Below are 27,015 nucleotides of genomic sequence, written 5' to 3'. Positions count from 1 at the left end.
GGGCGGGCCTGTTGGGGCGCGGCTAGCAGGGTGGGGGGCAGGCCCGCGTGAGGCCGTGGCTAGTGGTGTGTGGAGAGGAGGGTGCCTTGTTGGGGGCGTGACAAGTGGGGGCGTGCACTGTTGGGGGCGTGCATGCGTTGGGGGCGAGTCTAGCGTGAGGCGGGCCTGCGTGGGGCGTGGCTAGAGGGGGCGTGCACGAGTTGGGCGTGGCGAGCGCGGGGCGGGCCTGCGCGGGGCGAAGGTAGCGGTTGGGCGCCTGCCGCGGTCGCTTCCCAGTGCGCGAGGAAGACTGGTGTGTAGGGCTCGCCCCGCAGGCAGGAAGCAGCAGCCGGAGGCGGAGGCGGGCGGGTTACGCGCCTGCTGCCGGGAGCGAGCTCGGTGGCCGGGAAAGACGAACGCCCGAACACCACCATGATCCCGCTGGAGAAGCCCGGCAGCGGCCGCCCCTCGTCGGCCGCCGCCTCCGGCTTGGGCCCGGTCAGCAGGGGTCGGACGGTACGTCACCGGCCGCCGCCCCAGGCTCGAGGGTTGCTGACGGAGATCCGCGCCGCGGTGCGCACCGAGCCCTTCCAGGACAGCTACAGACTGAGCCCGGGCCGGGATCTGGGCAGGTGAGGGGCGCCGGTAACACCGCCGGGGACTGCACGGACTTGGAGGCGGCGAAGACTGGGCGGTGGGGCCGCGGCCCGACGAGTCTCCTCTTGGCCCGGGTGTGCCGCTTAGAAAGGAGCCAGGCTCGGATGTCCGCGGTGGGACCCCGCGCCCTTCCTGCAGCACCTGCAGTGCCTTAGGCGCCGGTTTAATGGAGGCGCGTGTGCACCTCCTACCCGCTCAGAGGCTGGGGTGAAATCAAGCCAGGTCCCCTTGGATCAGGGTGACTTTTTCCTGCCTCGGCTCTGCTCTGTGGCTTGCTTGGCGTTCCCGCAGCCGCCGAGGAGGGGAGGGTAGCGGGGTGCCCTCGGCCTGCCGCCTCTGCGGCTCCACCGCGGTTGTTCTCTTGGTGGATTTATACCTTTGGTAGTTCTAGAATGTGTCAGTCCTGCCTGGGAGTGAGTGCAGATGGGTTCGGTTCCCGGCCCTGGACTCACCGCTGCAGTGCCCCGCGAAGAGCCGGCCCTGCCCTGACCTGCTGCTTTTCGGGGAGTTAGGTGGAGCCTGCAGCTGGCGTGGTGCGGGCGGGTGGGCTGCCGCCTTGGAGCACAGTTGGAAGAAGTGGTGGGTGCGTTGGCATGGGGGTCGGTCCCAAGTTAGCTGCTTGTGTTTGACGTGGGTAGGGGACGTGGACTCCCCAGCCTGGCTTGTCTGGCTCTTAAATAAGCAGTCTCACTTGCTGTCCTCACCATGCAGGGGTTGGACAGACCCGATGCCTGTGATGGCCTGCCATCTGGGCCTGAATATCACATTTGTGTTTGTTGTTATCGTGAAGTTTTGTCAGAGTTGCATAATACTGCCGTGTTGTAACTGGAATAGGGTCTTCCAGGTAGGACAGCCTGCAGATGGGGTATTGGGAAAAGCTCTAGTTCCAACAGAAACCAAAAATTACCCATCTTGGCAGCTATTAAGGTAACTTTACAAGTATAGAAAGAATGTTGTCTTTTTTCTTTTAAATATTTTTAGTGTCCACCCTCCCTCCCCGACCAGCGTGAAATTTAAAAAGGTTTTTCAATGTTCACAGAGAGGGAAAAATATGCCTTCCAGATCAATATTGATTTCTCTCTTGGCCTTGACGCACAGTGCAGGCTTTGATTATGACACCAGGAGAAAACTCAGCTAGACTCAGCAAGGGACTGGGATTCCTTGAGATTCCATACATTCCAAAGTAACCCTGATTACCTGAAAAGAGAAAAGTGAGTTTTCCATTGTTTGGTTGAGTTGTCTGGCTGTGTTCCACAAAAGGAAGTCAGGCATTCCCAAATGTCCTCAGGTGGCAAGACCTGTCTTGTACACTTCATAATGAGTGATTTCAGATGAAAAGCTGGATTTTCTTCTTACCACCTCTTAGGGTACTGATTCCCCCCCCCAATTTTCTTTTAACTTCTGTTTTGTACTTTTTGAAGTTGCTGTGTGTGTGTGTAGGAGTAAATTCTGAAGTGGCTGAGCAATATAGAGCTAGATACTTGAAGTCAAAGCCTGAAACTGAACAATAAAACTATTAATCCATTTTTTTCCTCTTTGGTCCCCTTCTTTTAATCAGGAAGAAGTCTTTGAATAGCTAGTGTGAGCTTTGTAGTCAGTAGGTCTGGGATTGAATCTTGGCTTTTATAATTCTGTGCACTTGGTTACATTGCCTCACGACATCGATTACCTCATAGAGTTGTTGAAAGAAAACACATCTATAGCCTTCAGGCTGTGCGTAGCTGAGGTGAAGTCCTCAGTAAATTTAATATGTTATGGGACTGTTTATGACTTGCAAAATTCCCTCTTTTATATTTCTGTGATGTGGGAGGAAAAACAAGATATTTCCATTCTAATACAGACTTTAATGTAGTACAATGGAAAAGGGCTCAGAGAGCTAAGTGTTCAGTCAGAAATCTATTTCTTTTAGGTGTTGCTTATAATGGCTGTTCCAAGATGGTCAGCGTTGTTTGCAAAGTAACAAGGTGTGAGGCTGATCATTTAAAAAAAATGCACCTTCTTTCATGTGCCTAGCTGAGGCTATAGCAACCTTTCTTGTGTGTCGATATAAAAGGTCAGGCTTTCTTCTATGGCTTCAAGTTTGACTTGCTCTAAGTCCGGATGTGTGCCAATGTAACCCACATTCATGATTTCATTACTGAGGCATGAGATAGATAAATGGATTTGAGTACTTAGAAGTTTTGCATGTTGATTTCACCTTGAGTTTGTTGGTAATAGAGCAGCAGAAAGGTTTTTTATGTTTAAAATGATGTTGATTTCACATGAGATGATGCCTTAGATATATTTTCCTTGTCTAGACTTCAACTACAACATTATTTTAAACATGTTTATAAATTTAGGTCAAGGACTGAGGCTGTAACATGTTTGTTTTGTGCCAGTACTGGGGATTGAATTCAGTGCCTGGGCACTCTTCCTTAGTTTTTTTAGCTGAAGCTAATGCTCTATCACTTGAGCCACAGGACTACCAGGGGCTTTTTGCTGGCTAATTAGAGATGAGCATCTCAGAGATTTTCCTGACTGGCTGGCTTTGAACCTGTAACCTCAGATCTCAGCCTCCTGAGTAGCTAGGATTATAGTCGTGAGCCACCAGCACTAAGCCACCTGGCTTAGCGAAATAGTTCTTGACTAGAACGTGCAAAAGCCCTGATTTGATCCTGACACACACACACCCCACACACCATATGCACACATACCAAATGACCATGTTTTGTTCTTTGTGTTACATACTCATAGTTGAATTTTCCTAATATGGGAAAGGAGTTACAAATATTAGCTCCTTTCTGAAACTGGTCCTTCCTAAGTATGTGGGCTTTACAGTTTTATAAGTGCTTTCACATGCTTTTATTATTGGGGGTACTCTGATCATTTTGGACAAATGAAAGGGAAATTAATTCTAGTTACTTTGTAAAACTATGAATAACAGAAATCTCATCACTGAGGCTTGGGTATGATGATGCATGCTTGTAACCACATCTACTTGGTGGGAAATGGGAGAATCACAGTTCAAGGCCAACCTGGGCCTTAAAACGTTAGTAATACCCTATCTCAGCCAAGCTGAGTAGTCCCAGCTATGCTGGAGGTTTAACTAAGAGGATGGAGATCTGGCTAGCCCTAGGCCAGAGAGAGAGGGGGGGGAGAGAGAGAAAGAGAGGGAGGGAGGGAGGGAGAAGGAGAAGGAGAGGAAAAGGGAGAGGGAGAGGGAGAGGGAAGAAGAGGAGAGGAGAGAGTCTATAACCAAATAAATAATGAAAGGAAAAAGCTGGGGAGCATGGCTCAAATGGTAGCGTACCTGAGTGCAAACTCAGTGCCCCCCCCATCTGATATTTGAATCAAATGCATTAGTTAGCTAAACAGTGATAGTCATTTATTCACTTCTTAGGGTAAGTTAGAAGGAGCTAAATTTATTAAGTGAATTTGCACGTGTGGAATTCAAATTAGATCACCTCCTGAGGCTTGAGGGAGTAGTGGCAGAGAGCCATTTGCCTAATGGGCACAAGGCCTGGATTTGACCTCCACTTAAAACTAAATTTGCCTTGAGGCCTCTGCTCTCTTCTATGATACTTTGTACAAATCATTACGATTGATTATATCATAGATCTGAAATTAGTGTCCAGCATAGGAAAAATACTGATTATTAGGATTTGCTCAATACTATGCACTTTAGAAATGTTGTTGAATTGGAAACCCTTTTGTACTGCAACTACTTAAAAGTAAATTTTTCATAATGTATGATTACTGGACCCTTTAGTTTAGATATGTTTTTAATGCACAAGTACATATCATTGAGTTATAGTGACCCGCTCTGTTTAGTATGTTGTGTGCTATCTGGGTTCTAATCTGGGTTTGCAAGTAATGTGGTGTCACTTACCTGAGGACACATTTCTCAGAATATGTCCCCACCATCTAAGTGACGTATGACTGTGACATGCTTACATGTGAAGCACATAAAACTACACTGGGCTCTAAAAGTCATTTCCAAATGTAACCCATCAGTCACCATCCTCTTACAGGCAAGATGACATGTCACCAGAAGATCCTATAGCAAAATCACATTTGAACAGAGCCATAAAGAATGGATGCGATATAAGATGCACCAGCCATTGACAGTAACAGCAAAGTTCAATAAAGAGAGGATGGCAAGTAGTCCAGCAGGTTAAAGGTTATGATGTCAAGTTGCCCTAAAATATTTGTCCAGTAAAATGAAAGGGCGGATATCGGTCCACTGTGCTAGCTGGTACAACAGAGATGTGAGGTGACTGGTAAAGGAGACCCTGGGACAACACGTTGTCACATATCAGATTGATTAAATAAAATCTAAACAAGATAATTCCTTTGTCAGCTGGTCTCAAACAGGACCTAGAACCTTGCTTGATTTTTGCTTGCTCCATGTTTTGTTCAAATAACAATCTACATTCTCTTACACCTTTGCCTTTAAACCAGCCCTTGAACTGATATTTGATATACATCCAATGAAGAGGATTCTCTTTACCACAAAAGACACCTCAGACTTGTATCCCAAACATAATCTTGCTAAACCTTGTTGCCATATTTGTAATCTTTGTCATAGCATTTATCTGTACAGTTGCATAATACCTGCATTAAAAAAAATCTAGAAGCCAGTATCCACCACTACCATCTTGTTTCTGCCTCAGTGCTCTTGAATCTTGAATGTTTTATAAATGTTCTCTCTTCCCTGCCTCACTGCTGCTACATGGGTTCAAGCTCACAGTCTTGAGTTCTTCCAATAGCTTCTCCATTTAGGGTCATTTGGCAATATGCTCTTCATAATCTATTGGAATGATCTCTGCCTTGTACCAGTAGCTCATGCCTGTAATCCTAGCTATTCAGGAGGCTGAGATCTGAGGATCACAAGTCAAAGCTAGCCAGGGAAGGAAACTCCACAAGATTCTTATATCCAATTAATAACTAAGAAGCCAGAAATGGAGCTGTGGCTCAAGTTGCAGAATGCTACAGCCTTGAGCCTAAAAGTTCAGGGATAGCACCCAGGCCCCAAGTTCAAACCTCAGGATCACCCCCCCACACACACACACACACACAAAAGAAAAATGTCCAAACTCCTTAGGAAGTCATACCTCCCCACAGATACTCAGCCCACCATCCTAGCACTGTGGTAAGCACTGGTGATGGAGAGATGAAAAAGATTCAATCTTTGCTCTTCCAATAACTGGACTGGTGGCACCCACTGAAACGTCATTTCCTTTTGCAGTAATTGCCTTATATGTATCTTTTCTTTACCTCTACTCTGGATTGTGTCATTGAGTACTTTACCCTAGAATCTTCCATGAATACCTGCATTCCCAATTTTGTACACAAGCAGTCAGCTGAAGATAAGTGAAATGAATGAGTAATTCTGAAAGTATTCAGGAAAAAGTTTGGCTGTTTGAGTCAACAAAGAAAAGCGATATGCAACCAACAGCATCTGCTCTTGAATCCTCCTTGACCCGCTGTACTGTGGTGTGTGTTACACAGGTCTCCATGATCTGCAGTGAAGGTTTGTGACACAGCAGTTTTTTTTTTCCATTAGTCATGGCAAGGTGTGCATTATGGTTGCTTGGCAGGTGTGGCCTCGGAACTCTGAGGTTTACTCTGTACCCAAGAAATCTCCTTTTGTCGTCTTCTTGAATGGCTTTAAGGGTTACCCCACCATAACACCAGTCATTTAGAGTGAAGGCACTCGTGTTTCCATCAGACATGTGTTCTGCTATCTTATGGTTCCTTTCATGAAGTGCAGTAGCAGAAAAGTGGAAAGTTTTCTTCAGCATGCTGTGGTGCAGGGTCAGCTAACTGCAGACAAATTTTGTGCCACTCAAAAGCAAAGATTCTTCTTTAGCTGTTTTTAATAGTTGAAACCCTAATGGGTTAAGAGTAACAGCTATTTGGGAACTGGCGGCTCATGCCTATACATGTAGTTATTCAAGAGGCTGAGATCTGAGGTTCGCAGTTCAAAGCCAGCCCAAGCAGGAAAGTCCATGAGACTCTTATCTCTAAGTACCAAAAAGCCAGAAGTAGAGCTGTGGCTCAAGTGTTAGAGCACTAGCCTTGAGCAAAAAAGCTCAGGGGCAGTACCCAGGCCATGAGTTCAAGCCCCAAGACAATCACACACACACGAACTTTCTCTTCTTTTGAAACTTCTCGTGACACAGGTATGAAGAGAATCAAATCACTAGTGAAGTTTTTTCTTTCTTAGAAGGTCTCAGGTCATTAGGAACCAAGCTTCTGGTGGAGGTGCAACTCAATACTTTGGGGAATACAATAAAAAGAGGTGGTAGTCTTCATGATTTCTATAGACAAAAGCACTTTGATCTGAGTAAGGGTGGTGCTGGGTAGACTCAGCAGGTTGTGCAGGCATAGGTCTGTGCCAAATTATCTGTTACTTGGGGTTGTTAAAATGGTTACAGAAATGTAGAGGAATGAAAAGCGTATTTGTGGTCAACAGTTGCAGGGAAGGAAGATTTTCTGTTCAGCAACATCAGTAGTCTAGAGTAGTGAGCCCAAACCTAGAAGTTAGATAGATCTTGGTGGGCCAAATTAAAGCCTTCAGCTACAAAGCTAAGGAGCAGTGCCCAGGCCCTGCTGGGGAAGGAAAAACTTGACCATCTGAAAATTTTTGCACTCTAACAGTGAGTGTTTGTGTTTGATCCTAGGGGGAATTTTGCAGTGGTGAGCAAATGTGTAAAGAAAGATTCTGGAAAAGAATTTGCAGCACAGTTCATGAGAAAAAGAAGAAAAGGCCAAGACTGTCGGATGGAAATTATTCATGAGATTGCGGTGCTCGAGCTGGCCCAGGACAGCCCTTGGGTCATTAACTTACATGAAGTCTATGAGACTCCATCAGAAATGATCTTGGTTCTGGAATAGTAAGTAGTGTTCCCTTTGGCTGGTGAGCCAGGGCCTGGGTCTCACCTTTCCATCCTTAGAAACACCTTCTTCTGCTTTACTGTGCCACTTGTACCTAGCTTTTATTGGCCAGCCTCTTCTCCCTTTGTGGAAGAAACAAGATGGTGAGAGGCCCACCCTTGGCACCCCATTCCTCCTGCCCTTCCCCTTTATTTTATTTTAATTGTTTTTGGCCAGTCCTGGGGCTTGGACTCAGGGCCTGAGCACTGTCCCTGGCTTCTTTTTGCTCAAGGCTAGCACTGTGCCACTTGAGCCACAGCGCCACTTCTGGCCGTTTTCTGTATATGTGGTGCTGGGGTGCTGGGGAATCGAACCTAGGGCCTCGTGTATCCGAGGCAGGCACTCTTGCCACTAGGCCATATCCCCAGCCCCTGCCCTTCCTCTTTAAAGAAGAAAGAGAGTCAGCTTCTCAGCTCCATGGCTTATCTGTGTCCTTCATAGTTCCTCTTCTGAGATCTGTCTTGATTTCCTTATAGGGAAATTCACACTGTTTCTGAATGATGTATGATATGATCACCCCATATTTCTATTTTCTTTTATTGAAGTATAAAGAGTTGCTGTACCTTACTGTAAGCAAACTTTCCAGATAATAGATTAAATACAAAAGTTCATCTCTAGCCATGTTCTTTCTCTGGTACACTAATTACATCACATTTTGTGCAACTCACTGATACTGGAATGCCCTGGCTATGTAGACGTGTATCCACGGCACCCAGAAGCAAAACTGCACTGTCATCTTCCTTTTCCTCTGACTAGTGGGTTTTTTGTTTTTATTCGGGGTTGGGGGAGGTTCTGAGAAGAAGCAACATAATCTTGAGAGCGCCATTCCACTTCTCTATGTCTTTGGGAAGAATTTTCAATTTGTCAACGTGTTCTCAAACAAATGTAAATTTGTTCATTCTATAAAAAAATCGATAATAGACTAAGGCCTAGGGTCAGTACTGGCAGACCTAGAGGCCTACAGCTCCAAATCCTAATAGCTAGGGGCCTTCTGGGGCTCTAGGCATTCGGTTGGAGGCTTGTTGCTCTGGGCTTTAGCCTTTAGAACCCCTGGCACCTGACAGCTGTTGTAATTCTTGGCATCCATCAGCAGTGGGAAGTGGACAAGCAGCAAGAGGTGGCACCTAAGGTTGTGGTGTTCTCTTACAGGCCTCTGAGATCGACCCTCAGGCCTAGAGTAGTAAGTATTCCAGTTCTTAAGAATGCTGGGATCCTCAGCCCTCCACAGGAAGTGTAATGGCTCATGGCCTAGGGTGCCTGAGACCTTGGTCATAATAAGGCTTGGCAGCTCTCTGGGACTCTACCAGTGACCACAGCCCACTGATTCTCATCTTCCCCTTATCACAGCCCTCTGTCTTCATTCCCTTTGCTCCCTGGTGTTTCTGCTCTGGTCTCTCGGTCTCTCGGTCTCTCTCTGTCCCTCTCTCCCTCTCTCTCTCTCTGTCTCTCTCTGTCTCTCTCTCTGTCTCTTTCTCTCTCTCTCTCTCTCTCTCTCTGCTGGTCTTCAGCCATTGCCACTGTTATCACTGTCACTGCTGGGCCAGCGGCCATTGCTACCTCTGCCACTGCTGCCACCACCACTGCTGCTGCTTTTGCCTTCACGGTCACTGTGGCTCTGCTATCTTTTCTGCTGCCTCTCTTCATGTCTCAGCTCAGCCTGCTCTACTAAGGAGAAAGAGCAAGACCACTAGGAAGAAGCCTTCTGTGTAGCCTGGTGTTACAACACGAGGGGGTAGCACAGGACAATGTCTTCCAGCTGACTTGAAAACCAAGCTCAACAGCCTAGTTTATATATTCAGAATGGGAATGTGGCCAGGCCGACTGCACCTATCCCAACAGACATTCATTCAAATGAAGATGAGGTAGGGCTTCTCCTTGTGTTTGCACAAATCGCTGGCCACCTGTTGGGCCCCCAGCGGAAGTACACCTGGTGGAAGGGTAGCCTGGCTTCAGATTTCCCTAGAATCCACTGGGCTTGGGGGGTGACAAGATTTTTCCCCCTGATGCTCTCAAGGGCATGTTTGTATTTATTCCCCCATTTTCTTCCAGCTTGTTACTTCTAAATAGACATACAAAACCTTACTCTGTGGAATCTTCCTCAGGTGGCTTCACAGAAAGGTCCAAAGACAGGCCAGTTCATGCTGGATAGTGACTCCTTGCTTCTGCCTGAGATGCTCCCAAACTACAATATCCTCAAGGTTCTCTCTCAGAACTATCCCTTTAACATGCTTTCCTCATGCTTTGGATGAGTGCAAATGGTATTTGTTCAGAAAATACTAACATTAGAGTGATGGGCTTGGTTATTCTATAGAAGGCTGAGAGAATAAGACCCACTAAACACTATATTCAGTATATTTCCCAGAATATCCTGGAGATAGATGGAGACCTGAGACTACTTCTGGCACAACTTTATATAGCCTTAAAATTATACTTGATGCCCTTAGAGGCAGGAACTGCTGGAACTGGTCAATGTGGATTTTTTTTTTATTTAGTGGTTAGTAATTGTACAAATAGGTTTCATTGTGTTTCTGTTTTTTGGTGTGAAATCCTGGTTTTTGTGTCGAAGCACAGTATATTACTAGCAGATTGTTTACCCAGTGTGTTTTCATGTTATCCCTTGTGGGACCAAGGATCCAGTAGGAAACTTTCTATTGGGAAACACAAGAGAAAGACAAATAGTTCATGTAGACGTTTCCTAATTCTTTAACCATCTAATCCTCTAAATAATTCTGGCAAGTGACCATAAATAGAAGTCAGCATCTCTGAGACTGAAAATCAAAACAAGTCTGACATTTCAATGAAGTAAATTTAGGGAGACAATACCTTCAATTAAAAACCTGCAATAGAGCAAGCAAAATTAGTTCGTAAATAATTTGTTGATTCTGGGACATGAAAGGATTCCAGCTGGCAAAGGATAGCATATGGAACTTCAGTGAACAGTTCCTATAGTAACAGTTCTGAGATGCATGTGGTATGGTCTGAATTTCAGTGTCCTACAAAGTGTGGAGATTGGAACCTAAAACCCCTCGTGATCAGATTGAAAGCTGGACTTTGGGGAAATGTTTAAGTCCCATATGTGAGATTAGGACTTGTTTTGAGAGTTCATTAGAGAGAAGACTCTAATGGGCTTTCCTCTCTAGGATGCTTCCAACCCTGATGCTCAGATCTCAGCCTTCTAAGAAGCTAGGATTACATACATGGGCCATAAGTGCCCCGCCTGTTGCTATTTTCTTATGGTTTAACACTATTTGAATGGGGATTTTATGTGTTTTGTGAGCTAAGGCAACTATTACTGTATCCCTAACCTACCACAAAATCCTTTAGGCTTTAACAAGTAATCACTCTGTGCAGTGGGATGCTCTGACACACACACACACACACACACACACACACACACACACAGAGAGTCAGAACTGACCATAACATGCACTAACCCATTCCTAACATAACATTTCAAGAATTTGGGGGTGTGGAGGTCACATGCTTAATCGCTGCTCTCAAGGACTTGTAGGGTCCAGACTTCCCCAAAGCTCTTCCGACTCAGGAAGTCATCATCCATGGACTTTGCCAAACCAGCATCCTTTCTCCTTGTACCCCAATTCAACATTTCATTTAGAGGAAACACCCTGCTCTCATGTTCAGACTCTGGGATTAGGCTTGAGACCCAGGCCTTGCCAGTGAGAAGAGGACTTCTCACTGCAGGGACTTTTTTTTTTAAAGAGCTTATCATAGTCTGAGATACAGAGATTGAGACATAGAAGAGATGCATGGAAAAACAGTAAGCTAAAAAAATAAATACTATGTTAGATGGCCACAAATGCTTTGGAAAGAAATCATCCAAACTAAGGAATTTAGGACCAAAGCAGATGATAGTTTTGATGGGGTAGATTCAGTGGACAGAAGGCAGACTTGCCTTCTCTCCCTGTAGCCAAAAATAAAGTGTGTGTTGGGGGGGGGGGGGGAAGGGGGTTCCTAGGTCTTGAACTCAGGACCTGGGCACTAAGGTTTTTCCTTCAAGGCAAGAGCCACAGTGCCACTTCCTGTAGCCATAAATAAAACACAGAATGTAAGGCTCCTCCTCCCTAGGTGTCTCCGCCCAAAGCAAGACTGCAGCCAGTGGGATCTAGGCAGCAGCACTTTGGGAAGAACTGTGCAGCTGCGAGGTGGGCGGGCTCCAGAGGCCAAGCTGGCCAATTCGGTGGCTTAGGGTGAAGGGCACTGGGATCAGCCAGCTCCTCTGGATCCTGTGCACTGACGGGGATCGCGCCCGCAGAAATGTGCATGCTCACGGGGACCCGGTAAACTCACAGAGATCTGTCCTGCTCCTGGGGATTCTGTAGGCTTGCTGGGATCGGGCGCGCTCCCGGGCATCTGGCGTGCATTCACTGGGATCCAGTATGCTGGCAGGGTTCATGCAGGCTCACTTTTCCCGCACTTGGGGACGGAGCACATGGGGGTCGAGGGCACTGTTGGGGATCAGCTCCTGCAGTCTCCTTTGCGGGGGCCAGTGCGGGTGGACCAGAGTGGCACAGAGAGCAGGGGCCCAGAGCCCCCGGCAGCCTCCCCACCGCTGGACCGTGTCCTGCCCAGCCCTGACCTCGCTGCCCATGCCCAACCACAGCGCCTGGGAGAAGCCATGGGTCCTATCCAACAGGGAGAGGGGTGCTCGCTCAAGTACAAAAGAAAGATACGTTAATATATGCATTCCTTGGGGCCCCACCAGTGGGTCCAGCAGTTCCTGTTTTACCTATCACCAGACTGGGAGGAGCCGGAGTTGCAGCAATAGAGGCCAAGGTTCCACCTGGCCTTTTGGACTGGGAGGATAGTCCACACCTAGGACCACATGTGGGACCCTCCCCCCATCTTCTCAGCCCAGTTTTCCAATTGTGTTGCGTATTTTCTACACTCATTTTCCTTAATAATCAGCTTTTCTCAAATATAGGCTCACTCCAAGTTTTAAAATACTAGAAATGTATTCCTTAGAACAGTTGGCATCATATGAGCATATTATGTCATGTTTTCCTGTTACATGAAGATCCCTTTCAATGCAAGGTAGAAGCTTTTGTGGTGAGGGTATGGGGCAGATGGGAAGGGCTGGGAAAAAGATAGGGGAAGGAGTGCATGGCTTTTGTTGGGGGGGAAAGGCAAAGCCAGAACTGATTGCATCCATTTAGCAATTTTGTGCCTGGGGCCTGGGTGACCTCAGCTTCCTATCTCTAATACTTGAGGCTGCACCTAATTTACTTGGTCTGTCTGACCATCCCAGGACCACAAGAGAAGAGAAGAACTTTGAGTTGACTAAGCCAAACACCCAAGAAAATTAAGCTAAGAGAGAACTACAGAGCAAGTCTATCAGCATGAAAGAGGGCTGAGGAGCGATGGAAACTCATCTTTGTTCCTCTGAACCTATTCTAGGTTCAGGAAGTAAGGTGCCCAAAGACCACCTATCTGACCCTGGTTCACATAGCCAGTGAATATCCAGCCAAGCCTCAAATGGTGGTCCCTTGTATCACAAGATACTACTGTATCTCTACAGAGATGGGTTGACAAAGTCCCTGCGCAAATCAAAGACTCAAACACCAAAGCTGGTACAGTAGATACAGGAGGAGGAGAAGCCTGGAAACAGGTTATTTTATGCAAGTGTGTAGACCTTCCCCTTCTTATTTCTATGCAACTACTGCAACCTTGGCTATCATTTGAACCTTAGTAGTAATTCAGGAACCCATTCAAGATTTCTTCTCCCTCCCCCTTTTTCCTAGCAAGGCATTCCATGCTTTGGTTGGGAGGGCTTATTAATTTGCCTTAATTTAGTTTACAAATTCAATACACTTATAGTCACAGTTTATAAATTTGATCAAACACAGAGCTTTGTGAGTGGTAGGCAAGCAATCTACCATTGAAGTGTACTCCAAAAATTCTCTAGGAAAGAAAGTACTTTTGAACATCACACTGAAAGTCAGAAAACATGTTTCCATGTTTACCCAATTAAATAATAAGTCCTTGAAATAAAATTTAAAAACATAACCTAAGCGGCGGGGAATATGGCCTAGTGGCAAGACTGCTTGCCTCATATACATGAAGCCCTGGGTTCGATTCCTTAGCACCACATATATAGAAAAGGCCAGAAGTGGCACTGTGGCTCACGTGGCAGAGTGCTAGCCTTGAGCAAAAAGAAGCCAGGGACAGTGCTCAGGCCCTGAGTTCAAGCCCAAGGACGGCAAAAAAAGAAAGAAAGAAAGAACCTAAGACTTCTTGTTATAGGATTAGGACTTAGATGTTTTAGGACCTATTAAAATATGGTGAAAATTTTTCCTAGATAAGGAAAGGTCGCAGCTTGTGAAAGGTCTCTGTATACCTGGTGTGTGTACCGGCACATGAGACTCCCCTCTAAAGGCAGTAGGAGCAAAGGAAAGGGAAGAAATAGCTGAATCTTCTCAACACCAGACTGGATTCCCCAGAGCCAAGGTTTGTTACTTATCAGGGTTATTAATTTCACTGTTAGTCATGATTACCATCCCTGCCTGTAGCCAAAAGGAATCAGACAGGGCTGCAGCAAATGATGGAGCTTCTTTTGTCTTTTCAGAGGCCAGAGGCCTCTTTCCTTTCTTCTTAGCCTTTTTGACATAGCAGCTCTGAAAAAATGAATGCAAAACTATTTTTTACACAAAGGTAAGCCTTTCTTCATAATGCCTTGGTTATCTCAGATATTTGCTGTACCGAGGGAATGCTGCCCCTGAACAACTATCACTGCTTGCTTCTTGAGTGAGTACTGATCCTTTGTGCCTCGGGGTTTGTGTCTGTGTCCTGCTCACTTCCCTTAGCTCTTACTTATGCTCCTTTGCCTTCTTTTTTCCAAGTCTGTATTTCCTCAGGTACTTCTTGTCTTACCCATGACCTTGTGCACTCATCTCTTCCCACAGCATTCATTCTAGGCTGTGTATGTAGGGAAGTCCTGAGTGGATTTGTTCAAGCAGGTCTTTCCATATAATCAGCAGCCGGGTGCTCATCCACACTGAATATTTCCATGGGTACTCCAATCTCATGATAGCACAACCTGGTCTTAGTATGTCACCAGTCCCAAGTCGCCTCCTCAGGGACCTCATTCCAACAGATAGTTACCCAATTTTAGAATTCCAGCTATCTCCCTGATTTCACCAGTCATAAAAGTTTGTATCACTCCATACTGTGAGTTGCTCTAGATCAGATTTGGAGACCTTTGTGGTAAAAAAACATTATAGTTATGGCATGTTTGTTCATGGAACACTGCTTATAATTGCAGCCATAAGATGCAACATCTCAAGACTGTTGACTTCTGATGTTTCCTTCTGCCTCCTCACTTTCTCACTTAATTCCTTACCTAGTACCCTGTGCCACACTCTCCCTCCTCTGCTCCCTCTCCTGCCAGCACAAGATGACCCCTCCTCCAGACTGCACGCCCCATTGTCTCTGTCATCCATGGAAGGCCTCCCAGGTGTGTTTATTTTTGTCCCTTTTTTTTCCACATCCCTGTTCTCACCTTGGCAAAGACATCTGTCCTCATGTCTTACATATTTTCCTTTGTATTACTATATTTTTCATGAAAATGTTTTGTGGTTTTGTTTCAATAATTTTTAATATGACATAAAATAAAACTAGTATCTTCTGTGGGTACAACCATGCATGTAATTCATCCCCAGATTGTAGCTACACTTTCTCCTTGCTCCTCATACCTGACAACCACTGTGTGATATACCCTTAATTGACATTATTCAGTTTTCTTAACATTTGTGTCATTTTTCCATCCCATTTTCCCATTCAGTGCTGCATCCCAAGTGTAACATACAGTTAGGCACTGTAAAACCCATGGGGTTGTGCTTGTATTTCCTCCTATCCCCAGGATGCTGAGAAAGATGCTGTTTTCATCTGTGTTTTGTGGATGAGGCGAGTGAGTGCTACGCAAATTGCTGTAAGGAATAGGAATGAGATGCTAAGGTGCAGACAGGGATGAATGCATTTGTTCATGTCCACATCTAGCTAATCCTGTCCATCCAGTTCTGCCATTTCTGCTGGCTGAAGGGTTTGCTCAGAGCTGTCTGTCTGGAGGGGACACCATCCCTCTTGTCACTTCCATCATTGCTCTTTCTTAGTCAGTTGTGAGGCTTGAACTCTGGCCTGGGCACAGTCCCTGGCCACTTGAGTTCAAGGCTAGCACTCTACCATGTGAGCCACAGCACCACTTCCAGTCTTCTGGTGGATAATTGGTGATAAGAGTCTCATGGACTTTCCTGCCCAGGCTGGCTTTGAACTGCAATCCTTAGATCTCAGCCTCCTGGCTAGCTAGGATTACAGGTTTGAGCCACCACTGCCTGGATCATTGCTCTTTCTTTACCTCTCCTCATCTTCTATCCTCTCACTTCAAGCTGAGCTTCCCAGCTTGCTTGGTTCCTCCATGTGTCCCCATGGCCTCTCACTGAATTCCTCAGATACACTTGGTCCTCACTGAATGTTGGTTGACTAAAAGACTGGGTGACTCCCAGGCTATTGCGTAATCCAGTCATCCAGTCCAGGGCTGGAGTGGTCAGTGAAAATGTAGAGGAAGGAAATCACATGGCAGAAATTGTCAAGAAATCTTGCTGACTCCGAAGTTGGCTGGGGAGCAAAGGGCAGAGGATCCTCAGCACTACCAGCCCTTTGTTATTAGAGAATGATTGCCTAAGGAATGACCCTGGATGACAAGCATTCCAGGCTGATAGAACTGTGGCCATGAGTCTTTGCCCAGAAGGTGAGAAGGTTGTCAGGTGGGTGAAAGACTGGAATTCAGCAGAGCATGAATGTCCAGGTGATGATGAGACAGTCTGAAGAATTCCCAGTTTGCATTCTGTGCTGGAACTGGATCTGGCAGAAAGGAACAACCCACAACGCAATTTGCTGCCTTACAACCTTTCAGCACAGAGGTGGTCATGGAAGCCTGAAGAATGGTGTTCCCCACTCTGGAGGGATGGGGGAGAGCCAACCACAGAGGCATAACCATTGAGCTTAGGGAGATAAGCTCACCTGTAGGGCAGGGTGAAGAAGGAACAGGGTGATATGTGTCAGCAAACCTTAGCGGCCTGAGGTGAGAAAAGATGAGGAAGGAGAGTTTTAAAGAAGATCCAGTGGTGTGTCTGCTATTTGTGAGGTCCAGGGACATGTGGCTGAGGAATCTGGAATGTGGCAGTGGGGTTTGGATGCACTGTGGCCCACATTCCTTGCTGAAACAGAGACATGTGGAAATGAAAGCAAGTTTGCAGTGAGCCCAGCGGGTGAGAGGAGACCAAAGTTGTACCTAAATGCATGAGGAGTCAGAATGATTTGGGAGTGAGTTTTGATTAGGACACGGTGAGACGAAGATAGTCCCAGAGATGGAACAGCACAGGACATCCAGCTCATAGGAACTCCACGTAGGAGAGTCAGTAGAGGCACTGCCAGCTCTGGTGTTATTGTTTTTTGTTAACCTCTGAGCACCCTTCAGTTATCCACACCCATCTTAATTGGTTGTTTATGCTTTCCCCTATTTCTAAATGATAAAAGACATTGAAAGACTGAAGATGAACCCTCCTCTTTCTCCTACCTCTGTTTCTCAGTTCCCCAGTAACTCATGTTCTTTAGGACATGGGGCTAGTTTCTTCTTGGCCATCGTGTCAGAGAGATTATAATCATACAAGCACTCCTCCCTTCATCCATCCATTTAGTGTGTGTGTGTGTGTGTGTGTGTGTGTGTGTGTGTGTGTGTGTGTGTGTGTGTCCCAGTCCTGGGGTTTGAATTCAGGACCTGAGCACTGTCTGTGAATTTTTTTTTTTTTGTTTGGCCAGTCCTGGGCCTTGGGACTCAGGGCCTGAGCACTGTCCCTGGCTTCTTCCGCTCAAGGCTAGCACTCTGCCACTTGAGCCACAGCGCCGCTTCTGGCCGTTTTCTGTATATGTGGTGCTGGGGAATCGAACCTAGGGCCTCGTGTATCCGAGGCAGGCACTCTTGCCACTAGGCTATATCCCCACCCCCTGTCTGTGAATTTGGGGGCCCCAGGCTAGCACTCTACTACTTGAGCTGTAGGTCCACATCCATTGTTTTTTGTTTGTTTTGTTTTTTGTTTTCTGTTGGTTTTGTGGATGGGAAGGGGGTCAGTTAAGTGAAGGTGAGAATTTCACAGTTTTCTGCCCAGGCTGGCTTTGAACAGTGATCCTCAGATCTCAACCTCCTGAGTACCTAATATTACAGATATGAGCCACCAGGCTATATATAAAGTGTAGCAGAGAATTTATACTGTTATGTATCTTTGTCTTTCTCCCCCAACAATATATATCTTGGAGAGTATTTACTTCCAGTACATAGGGAACCAATGCATTCTTTTGTGTAGTTATGTCATATTCAATTTTATAGATACAACATTGCTTACATAACTACTCTACTACTAGCTGATTATTTTTATCATTGGCTTCTTATAAACAAGGGTAAGCCAAATTCTTTTTACTGGGTAGCTTGTAGGATACGCTCTCAGAGTATGATTTGTTGGAGCCAAAAGGTAAGTGCGATTTCTATTATGATGGCTATTTCTAACTTGCTCTTCCTTTGCCTGTTTTTCTCTCCATGTTCACTAGTGTTCTCTTACTATGACAAAGTTTCTGAGGTTTGTGGTGTCCCAGTACCTCACAGTGGGGTCCGTGGAGGAGCTGATCTCTTTACCTCATGGCAGTCAGGAAGCAAAGAGGAAGAACCTGGGTTTTCAATATCTCTTCCATGGCCACATCCTGTGTCCTCACTTCACTTTACTTTAAACTTCTAGTGACTCTCCTTTTTTCTCCAAACATTTCATCTCATAAAGATTCCTTTCTCTAAGTTGGTGGAACATAATGCTCTGAATGCTAACTTTCTTGAACTCTGTTTTCAGGTCTGGAGTGCCAAACATTAGTGTCTCATAGACTGAGGGGAGGGGAGGATGTTTAATCTAGGACTTTGATTTACTTTTATGATTAATAGGTGTGTTCCCTTTGTGCTTTCTCAAAAACCACACTGATTTCTTTAATACCATCTTTTCAGTTCTGCTCTGTACATTACCAAGTAGGCTATTCACGTTAGCATTACTGAAACAAATGCCTGAGATAATTGGTTCATACAGTAAAAGGTCTATGTTGGGTCAGAAATTGAAGGTGCCAGTCAATGGTCATTTGCCCTATTGCCTTTGGGCCTGTGGCAAGGTGCCCCAACACAACAGGACACATGTCTCAGAAGAAAGCCGTTTACTCATGAGCAGAAGGGAGAAGCCATGGTCCCCAATAACCAGAAGACCTCCTGCTAGGTCCTGCCTGATAAAGGTTCCCCACAATCCAGGATTGCTAACTTCTTGATGCTGAATACCTTGGCTTCTGGGAGAGACACTTCAGATCCAAATTATAGCACTATATTCTGTATCATAAAACATGTCTCAGAACTGGGTACTGGTGGCTCACAGTAGCTGCTCAAGAGGCTGAGAACTGAGGATCCTAGTTTGAAGCTCACCTGGTCAGAGAAATCTGAGCAGCTCTTCAATTTACCAGCAAAAAATCAGAAGTAGAAGTCTGGCTGAAATGGTAGAGCACCAGCATTAAGGGCAAAAGCCAAGGAAGGGAGAGCATGAAGCCCCATGTTCAAGCCCCAGTACTGGCACACATGCCAAAAGAAAAGTCTCTGCACACTGCAAGAGATTTATATCATTGAAAGAATATTCTCTGGCCACGTGGAACAAAATAAGATGTCAGTAATAAGAACATTTCTAGCATACCTTGAAAGACTTGGAAGAAATCTGAGCTAAGGCTAGAGCAAAAGAGAAAAGAAGAGGGGCAGTGTCAGGGGTGGCAGCTGGTGACAGATCACAAAGGTGAAGGGAAGGGACAAGTCTGAGGTGACATTCCTATTTCTGTGCTCAGAAACATTCAACACCTGGGTTTAAGGGATACATGGAAGTAATTTGTAGAAATCAGATTACATTGAGTTGTCTCATAATCTAGAAATGTAGACCTGATATTCCCTGTAATCAATATCCATGTAGCCTCCTGCAGTGCACTGAGATGGTATGTAAGGTGTCACAGTAGAGTGGCCATGGTGGTGGCTAACCTGTGGAGAGCTATAGTAAGGACGTCAACCACGTAGGTCCTGTTTCCAAGTGCCCCTGTCTGCCAGCATCTTATATAGCTGCAGTAACTGCTGAAGGACTCATCAGATACTCACGTCCCTGGAAGATAGAGGACGAGGCCACAGCTCAGGCTGGGTAGCAGAACTTTCAGCAGAGAATTCTTTCATCATTAGAGAGGTGGCAATAGGTAGAGAAAGCCAATTGGAGGTGGGCACTTGGAAAGTTTTTCACACAAAAACATGAGTAAAGCCACATCAGGATGTGTTGGGCAGAGCTGACTTACCTGTGAGCCCAGGAGAACCTTAGTCCAGCCACAGTATGACAGCTGGCCTGTGTTGTGGGACGGTAGCTCTTCCTGCTTCCTCTTGGCTGTCCTTTGCTGTTCTCTGCTAAATGACAAACTCCACCTGGTTTGTTGTGTTTCAGCCTGTGAGGAAGTTGGGCGTGGTGGTGGTTGGTGTTGGCAGAGCTGGATCCGTGAGGATGAGGGACTTGCAGAATCCAGAAGGATCCTCGGTGTGCCTGAAATTGATCGGCTTCGTTTCCAGGTGGCTTGGACTTGCTTGGTACCCTATAATTTGCAGAAAGCATGGTAAAAGATAAGGCAACAAAACATAGACATCGTCTAGATGAGAAAACCATACAAGTCTTTCCCACAAAGTCTCAGGTTTGAGCTGAACTTGCAACTGAAAAGGAAGGGGCCTTAAGCTGGTGTGGGCATCAAGTGGGGACCCCAAGACAGAACAGGGAAAACGAGCACCAGGCATGTCTGCTACAGAAGGGACACAGTAAATACAGGGTGGGGTTGGCCTACAAAAGGCTGGTGGATGTGTGGGAGTTTATCATTCCACCAGCTATCAGAGAAGGCATCCTTATGGTGGCCCCAGGAGTCACACACCTTCTGGCATTCTGAGTCCCATACATAGTCAACATCACTAGTTCAATGAGGAAGCTGAGCCATAGGAAGGTTAAGTAGTTTTCTAGAGATCACAACCTGGAAAACCTAAGAATGTAAGACTGAATGATTCCAAAGCTAATCTTTTAAACACTGGGTGTTCTCTTACATTAATACTTTTAAACCCACTTTTCTTTAAAGACCATTTATTTCCTACAACAGATAGGAAACCAAGCCTATCACTCTGTTTCTTCCTTTCCCCAACCCTACTCACACACACAAACTCACCAACCATCACACCAAGCTGATTCTGTACAATGTCATTTACCAGCATTAATAGTCAGCTAGATGGAGACACTAAACTAAATAAGCAGACTATTGTAATTTTTCATGCTGGAGAGTCTTCATATTGTAATTCATCAGGACACATTCTTACAGTCTGTTTGTTCCTCTAAGTGTTGAATGTGAACTTTTAAGCCCCAGGAAGCCCTAGAAGTTCTAGAATTGCTCTTTGCCAAGCTTCTTCATATAACACTTTAAGAGTTTCACACCCAGTAACAGCCTGTGTATACTTCTCTGAGGCTGCATTGGAACCCCACTCCAGCTCAAGGATAAAGTGGACTTTCTTTTCCCCAGCCCCATAGTGGTAGGAAGATGGGCAGTTCATGCCAATGCCTTATACCCACACAGCTTACACCCTGCCATTACCACAGTGTTCCTCATTACCCCCTGGCCTGTTTCTGCTGTACCCTCCAGGAATCCTCTTCTGAAACCCTAGGCTAGCAGTCTTCTTTGCCTTTTATCCTTGAACCCCTGCTTTTCAGCACATTCCTCATGTGGCCAGCTTTCCATTGTGTGTGTGGGGGGGGGTGGGTATGCCTATGTGTGCCTTCTGCTCATGGAAAGGTTAGGGTTTTGTTTAATTTTATTTCTCCTAGAGTGCCTAGCATATGGTTGGCATGCACTAATCCTGATCACATCCTATAGTGAGTTGGATGGTCCATGGAAGGAAACATAGCATATTATTCTTGGGGAGACAACTTCCCCAAATTCCTTCCTCTTGCCTTGACTGCGATTGGCTGGAGCCTCTGCTGGTAGCTATGTCCATTGTTGTCAGGGATTTTAGCCCTGCCCCTCCCTCCAGCTCCCCCGACCTGTGGGAGAGATGGGGAAGGCATGCCCCAACCAAGGAGCCAAGAAAGGATAGGGTCGACAGACTGCTGGCACCCAGCCCTCCCTCCAGGGAGGACAATCAGATGCGTCTGGGAGTCAAGTCTGTGCAAGATCTTGTTTATTGAGGAAGTACATACAGCTAAATAGGGCAGAGGAGCCAATCAGGTCAAAGATCGGCAGGATGGGGAGGGGTGTAAGGGGGGAGGCATGAGCTGTCCTAAGGGCAGAAGAGCTGGTGTGTCACAACCCACAGAATCGCCTCCGGGTTCATCGTTACGCGCCATCTTAGCCACCTGTGGCCCAAGGACTGAGAAACAGGCGGGACCAGCTGGTTGACTCTGGGCCTGTCCCACACCTTCATTGTCCCTTGAGGTCATCTGTTGTTCAGCCTCAGCACTGGGCATGGGACAGACTACCATGCCTTTTGTTCTTCCATCGCTGGACTCCTCCATGTCCTGTATGAGTCAGAGTACCTGTGCTCCTGTCCTGGTCCTGCTCCCATCCAGCTGTGGCACTTGGTAGAGGAGGCAGAGACCCTCACCTTCTGCTTGACAGTCACCAGGCCTTGAAGTAAGCAAAAGAGCTTGAATTCAGAAGGTGAATGGCACCCCAGGAATGTTCTGGTTGGATCTAGGCTATATTTTGTACCCAAGTTTGACTAAGTGTCTGGAACTTATTTGACATTAAAGGATATTATTCTTTTATTTTAGAAAAATAGTACTCAGAGCCTCTCTTGGCTTCTTACCAGCACTGGCAGTGTTGGCTCCCAGGTCCAGATCCCCTGACTACCCAAAGTTACATGGGAAATGCCCCAGATGTGGGAGGGAGGACATTAGGTCCTTTCCAAAGGCTGATGTCTGGGCATTGTTGGGAAGGATGAAGGGCAGTCCTATTGTGAGCACCCTTTCTGCACTGTTCTGAACTAGACGGGAGCTTGGCAGCATCGCAGACGTGCAGCAGATGTCTTTGGAAGATGCTCTTTCCAGCCCAGAGGTCGAGGTGGCCTTCATCTGCAGTGAGACCTCCAGCCATGAGTGCTACATCAGGTGGGTTCTTTGCTGGAGGCAGTCTTTGCCTGTGCACGGAATAAGCGCTGAGCCAGCTAGAACCCTGCACCTGGGTTTTTAAGGCTAAGAGAAGACTTGTGGTTGTTTTGGAATCTTTAAAAGCTGCTGTCAGGCCTCTACTGGGATAGTGTGTGTTACTGTGGTGATTTTCTCCATGTCCCTGGACAGCATGCTGAATCTAGGATGCACAGCCACTATATCCCTGCCTGGCTGGTGCTCAGAGCCTGCTCAAGGATCCTGAGGCACTCACTGGGACCACAACAAGGCTTCATTTTGAGAAGCTTATGTGGCCTGTGGAGAGGGGAGGCTGGAGGAAAGGTGTGGAGCCGGTGGAAAGAAGCCTGAGGGAGGCATCTCTCCTTTTAGAGAGCCTGTCTAGTAAGTCTGTTTGATCCCCTAAAGCCCCTAAAAATGGGAGGGCAGGAAAGATTGCACATTTACAAAAGCTCTTTTGGCTCTTTAATTGTTCCATGTTGAAATGTTCTTGCCATATGTGTGTAAGGAGATGGTGTGCTGGAAGACAGGAGATGTTTCTGCTTGCAGAGCAGGAGAAGCTCAGTGGGGCATCTCCGGGGAGTGGATGCACAGCCCAGAGCTCTGCAAGCCTTTGGCAGGGCCTGGTACGCTGGGAGGAGGCCCAGGGAGGAGCTGGGCCAGGTGACAAGGCTTGTCACTGCCTCCCTGAGGTGCAGCTTCCTTTCTGGGTTCTCACAGGAAACCCAGAGGCCACTTACTGCTGTTCCTGAGAGTCAGTTTAGCCCTAAGTAGACAATAAAATTTCCTTTGAGTCCCCTTCCAACTTCTTGGGCACCAGGGTAAATTTCCTTGAAAAGGTGATCTATTTATTCTGGTATCTCTAAATGCCTACAGCCTGGTATGAAGACAATCATTTTCACACTCCACAGGACAGCGTTGAAGGTCTTTCAAAGTATGGTCCTCAGGGACTACTATGTTCTCACACACACGGGTGCGAGCACTTTCTCGCTCTCGCTCTCGCTCTCTCTTTCTCTGTCTCTCTGTCTCTGTCTCTCTGTCTCTGTCTCTGTCTCTCTCTCTCTCTACCCCCTATCCCCTCCCCTCCCCAGCCTACCTCCAGCACACTAAAATTTGCAAATGGAAAAAATCTCAGAAAATGCCAAGAAACATGTTAGGCAAAACTGAATCTGGAAAATGACTTCTACTAACAGGACCTAATTCAGATGTCCTAGGCTAAACCTGGTCAGACTGCTTCAGAGACGGCTCACTGCTATGGGGTCTGTAGTCTTTCTAATACTGTGGAAGAAGTAGTTTGTTTGAGAATATATTTGTGTCCCACATATATATGTGTGTCCCACAGTAACTGAAAAATAGTATGTAACTGAAAGCCACTGATTGGACATGTATATCAGAGCTGAAGAGGCTCTCAAAGGGTACTCAGCCATCTCCCAGCACTCCCTTCCACCCTGTCAGTGATCATTCATACACAGATGCTATTCTCCATCTGGAGGATCCCCTGAGTGACACTCGTTTGAACAGTTCTTGTGCTATGTTTCTTGTTTTTCCAAGGCAGTTCCTAAGTGCTGGCAAGCACGTCCTTGTGGAATACCCCATGACACTGTCACTGGCAGCCGCTCAGGAAGTGTGGGACCTGGCGCACGAGAAAGGTGATGTATGCTCTTTGTCTGCACGACTCCCTTCCTAAGGTGTTCCACCTTGAGGAGTGTGACTTCATCTCTGTACCTTTCAAGCTGAACCCATTTCAGCCATGCTGCTCTGCCTCCACTATGGATGGATGCACAAGCAAGGGACATGGCGGGCACAGGGATGGGTGCAAATGTGTAAACTTTTCTTTTCCAGTTTACTTTATTGTTGTTTTAGAGGTGATAAACAGTGCAGTGTCCTTCACATACATCCAGAAATAAGTACATTCTCTTCCACACAATGTCATCTGTTCTCCCTCTCCCAGCTCCACCCACACTTTGCATAGTTCACGTTCATCAATGTCCGGTGCAGTCCGTGCACTCCACTGCTGCACGTTTTCTCCCTTTTTTCTCTGATTCTGTGCCTTCCCCCCACGTGCCACAGACGTAAATATGAATACGCCATATATAAGGTAAAGAATACAGAGTCAGCAAAAAAGAATAAATTCAGAAAAAAGTCCTTCGTTTCCACATATTTGGGCTTCATATAGAAAATGTTTCATATATATGAGTATATATATATATGTAGTTTCTTTCGACACAAGCTAGAGTCAGGACTTTTTGCTGATTATATTGCCAATAGAAAAGTGCCCCAATCAGAGTACTTGATTGTTCTATGTGTATTTTCTATAGTTTCTACATTTTCACCTAGGTAACAACTATTTAGAAATGTTCACTGTATGTGAAGAATGTGAAAACTCTTTTATGTACTTACTGTACTTAATGCTCAGATAAACTCTTGAAGAAGGTGTTTTACTTGCTCCTGCTGTAACCGAATCCCTGAGCCTTGGTATCTCATAAAGAAAACAGATTTACATGAGGCTCAGTACAAAAGCTAGAATTCCAGGCTTAACCAGCTGTATCCACTTGGCATGTGGAGTGGGCCTCCTTTTGTCCCACACCCAGTGGAAATGTGGAAAGGCTGGCTGGCACATTCACACAGAGAAGATCTGAACTCCCCTTAAGAGCCACTTCCATCCTGTGAGGGCAAAACAAAAGCATTGGTCTGTTTGTGGGAGGAGGGGCCCAGATTCATCCCACTGGACCCCTCTGCCATGTTTACAACCAAGCAGTAAGACACTGGAACCCTGCTGGGAGCAATATTTATAAGGAACATGTGTCCTGTCCTGAGGCAGACACAGAATCTCAAGATGTGCAACTGTACACAGTGGTCCTAACTGGCTTGTGTTTCCCATTTTTGTCATGGCAGGAAAGGTCTTGCATGAAGAGCACATAGAACTCTTGATGGAGGAATTTGCATTCCTGAAAAAAGAAGTCGTGGGGAAAGAACTGCTGAAAGGATCCCTTCACTTCACAGGTCAGTTTAGTGTGCAGACACATTGAATGCCCAGCTCCTTTCCTTCTTCCGGAAGTTATAGGAACATTGGCTGGGTGGACAGTATTTCATGTATTGTATATTGGACTATATACTGTATGGTAGTCATTCTTTGAGAGCTTCCTGTTCTCATGAATGGATGGATTCTCATGTGGGAGTCAGGACCTGAGTCCTGAGTGATCACTCAGTCACCTGAGTGATTTTTCTTAGGGAAAGCAGATCTTTAGGATCCTCGACCTCATTGAGTGTAAGATCCTTCATGTGTTCAATAGTTTCAAAACAAGGCAACTTCATAGTTTGTCTGGTCATTGAAAATGTCATACAAGAGTTGTGACAGGAGGGATAACAATTCAAGTGTCATATAACTCATATGATAGTCATGTAAAGTTGGCCATTATTACCTTTGGTACAGGTAAAACAATAGATGCTCATAGGCCTTGAGCTCACACACCAGTCATGTGACAAGCCAGGCTGGAGTTTCACTATGTGGCAGAAACTTACAGGAGCTTTTTAGTAATGTGTTCAGAGGAGATGAACTACAGGAGATGGTAAGCAACCCAGACAGAGCCGATTTTCCTTCTAAGTCTGATGCTTCCCTTCGATCCTAGTGCTTTCTCTTACTTTTGTTTGCTTTTACTTAGAACTTTTCTGTGTGTCACGCTGGGGCTTGCACTTAGGTCTGAATGTTCTCTGCTTTTTCCCTCAAGGCTAGCACTCTACCACAGGTGCCACAACTCCACTTATGGCTTTATGGAAGTTAACTAAAGATAAGAGTATCACACACTTTCCTGGCCCAGCTGGCCTCAAATCAAGTAGCTTAGCTTATAGACATGAGCTACCAAATTCTCTGGATCTTCTTCTACAGCATACTCATTGTTTTAAGTGTTAATGTCACAGTTATAACAAATGTTTCATCAACATAATGCAACATATACGCAGTCTTCAGTTTAGGTTCTGTTTAAGATTTGGGCTAAGGCCAGAGGTGAGCATTGAGCATCATGTTTGAGCAGAAATTCTAATACTTAATCCTAATACCTGAGTGTACTTTTTATGAAGACTTAAGGAAACATTTTGTACTCTGTCAGCTTGTTGACCTTGAACTAGATGAAAGGTATTGCTGTTTTCTCCAGTCTTTTAAGATATTCTGATGTGTGCCATTTCTTGTGGAGTTTATAAGAATCTATGT

The 27,015-nt window shown here is 45.9% G+C and overlaps 1 protein-coding gene across 3 annotated transcripts in view; it reads left to right on the top strand.

The window, feature by feature from the left end:
- The window catches only part of LOC125346666 (biliverdin reductase A-like), a 109,915-nt gene extending 84,063 nt beyond the window's left edge, over nt 1-25,852 (top strand). For all 3 annotated transcript variants that reach the window (XM_048339411.1, XM_048339410.1, XM_048339408.1), the window contains 4 exons: nt 20,106-20,227; nt 22,674-22,793; nt 24,360-24,457; nt 25,704-25,852. In XM_048339411.1, coding sequence (XP_048195368.1) covers nt 20,106-20,227; nt 22,674-22,793; nt 24,360-24,457; nt 25,704-25,837 — 474 coding nt within the window. In that variant the 3' untranslated portion in view covers nt 25,838-25,852. The remainder of the gene's footprint in view (nt 1-20,105; nt 20,228-22,673; nt 22,794-24,359; nt 24,458-25,703) is intronic.
- The last annotated feature ends 1,163 nt before the right edge of the window (nt 25,853-27,015 follow it).

The sequence above is a fragment of the Perognathus longimembris genome, chromosome 2, assembly GCF_023159225.1.
Source record: "Perognathus longimembris pacificus isolate PPM17 chromosome 2, ASM2315922v1, whole genome shotgun sequence".
Classification (NCBI taxonomy): Eukaryota; Metazoa; Chordata; class Mammalia; order Rodentia; family Heteromyidae; genus Perognathus; species Perognathus longimembris.
The sequence above is the reverse complement of the archived record's forward strand: the minus strand, read 5'-3'. Positions and strand labels throughout refer to the sequence as shown.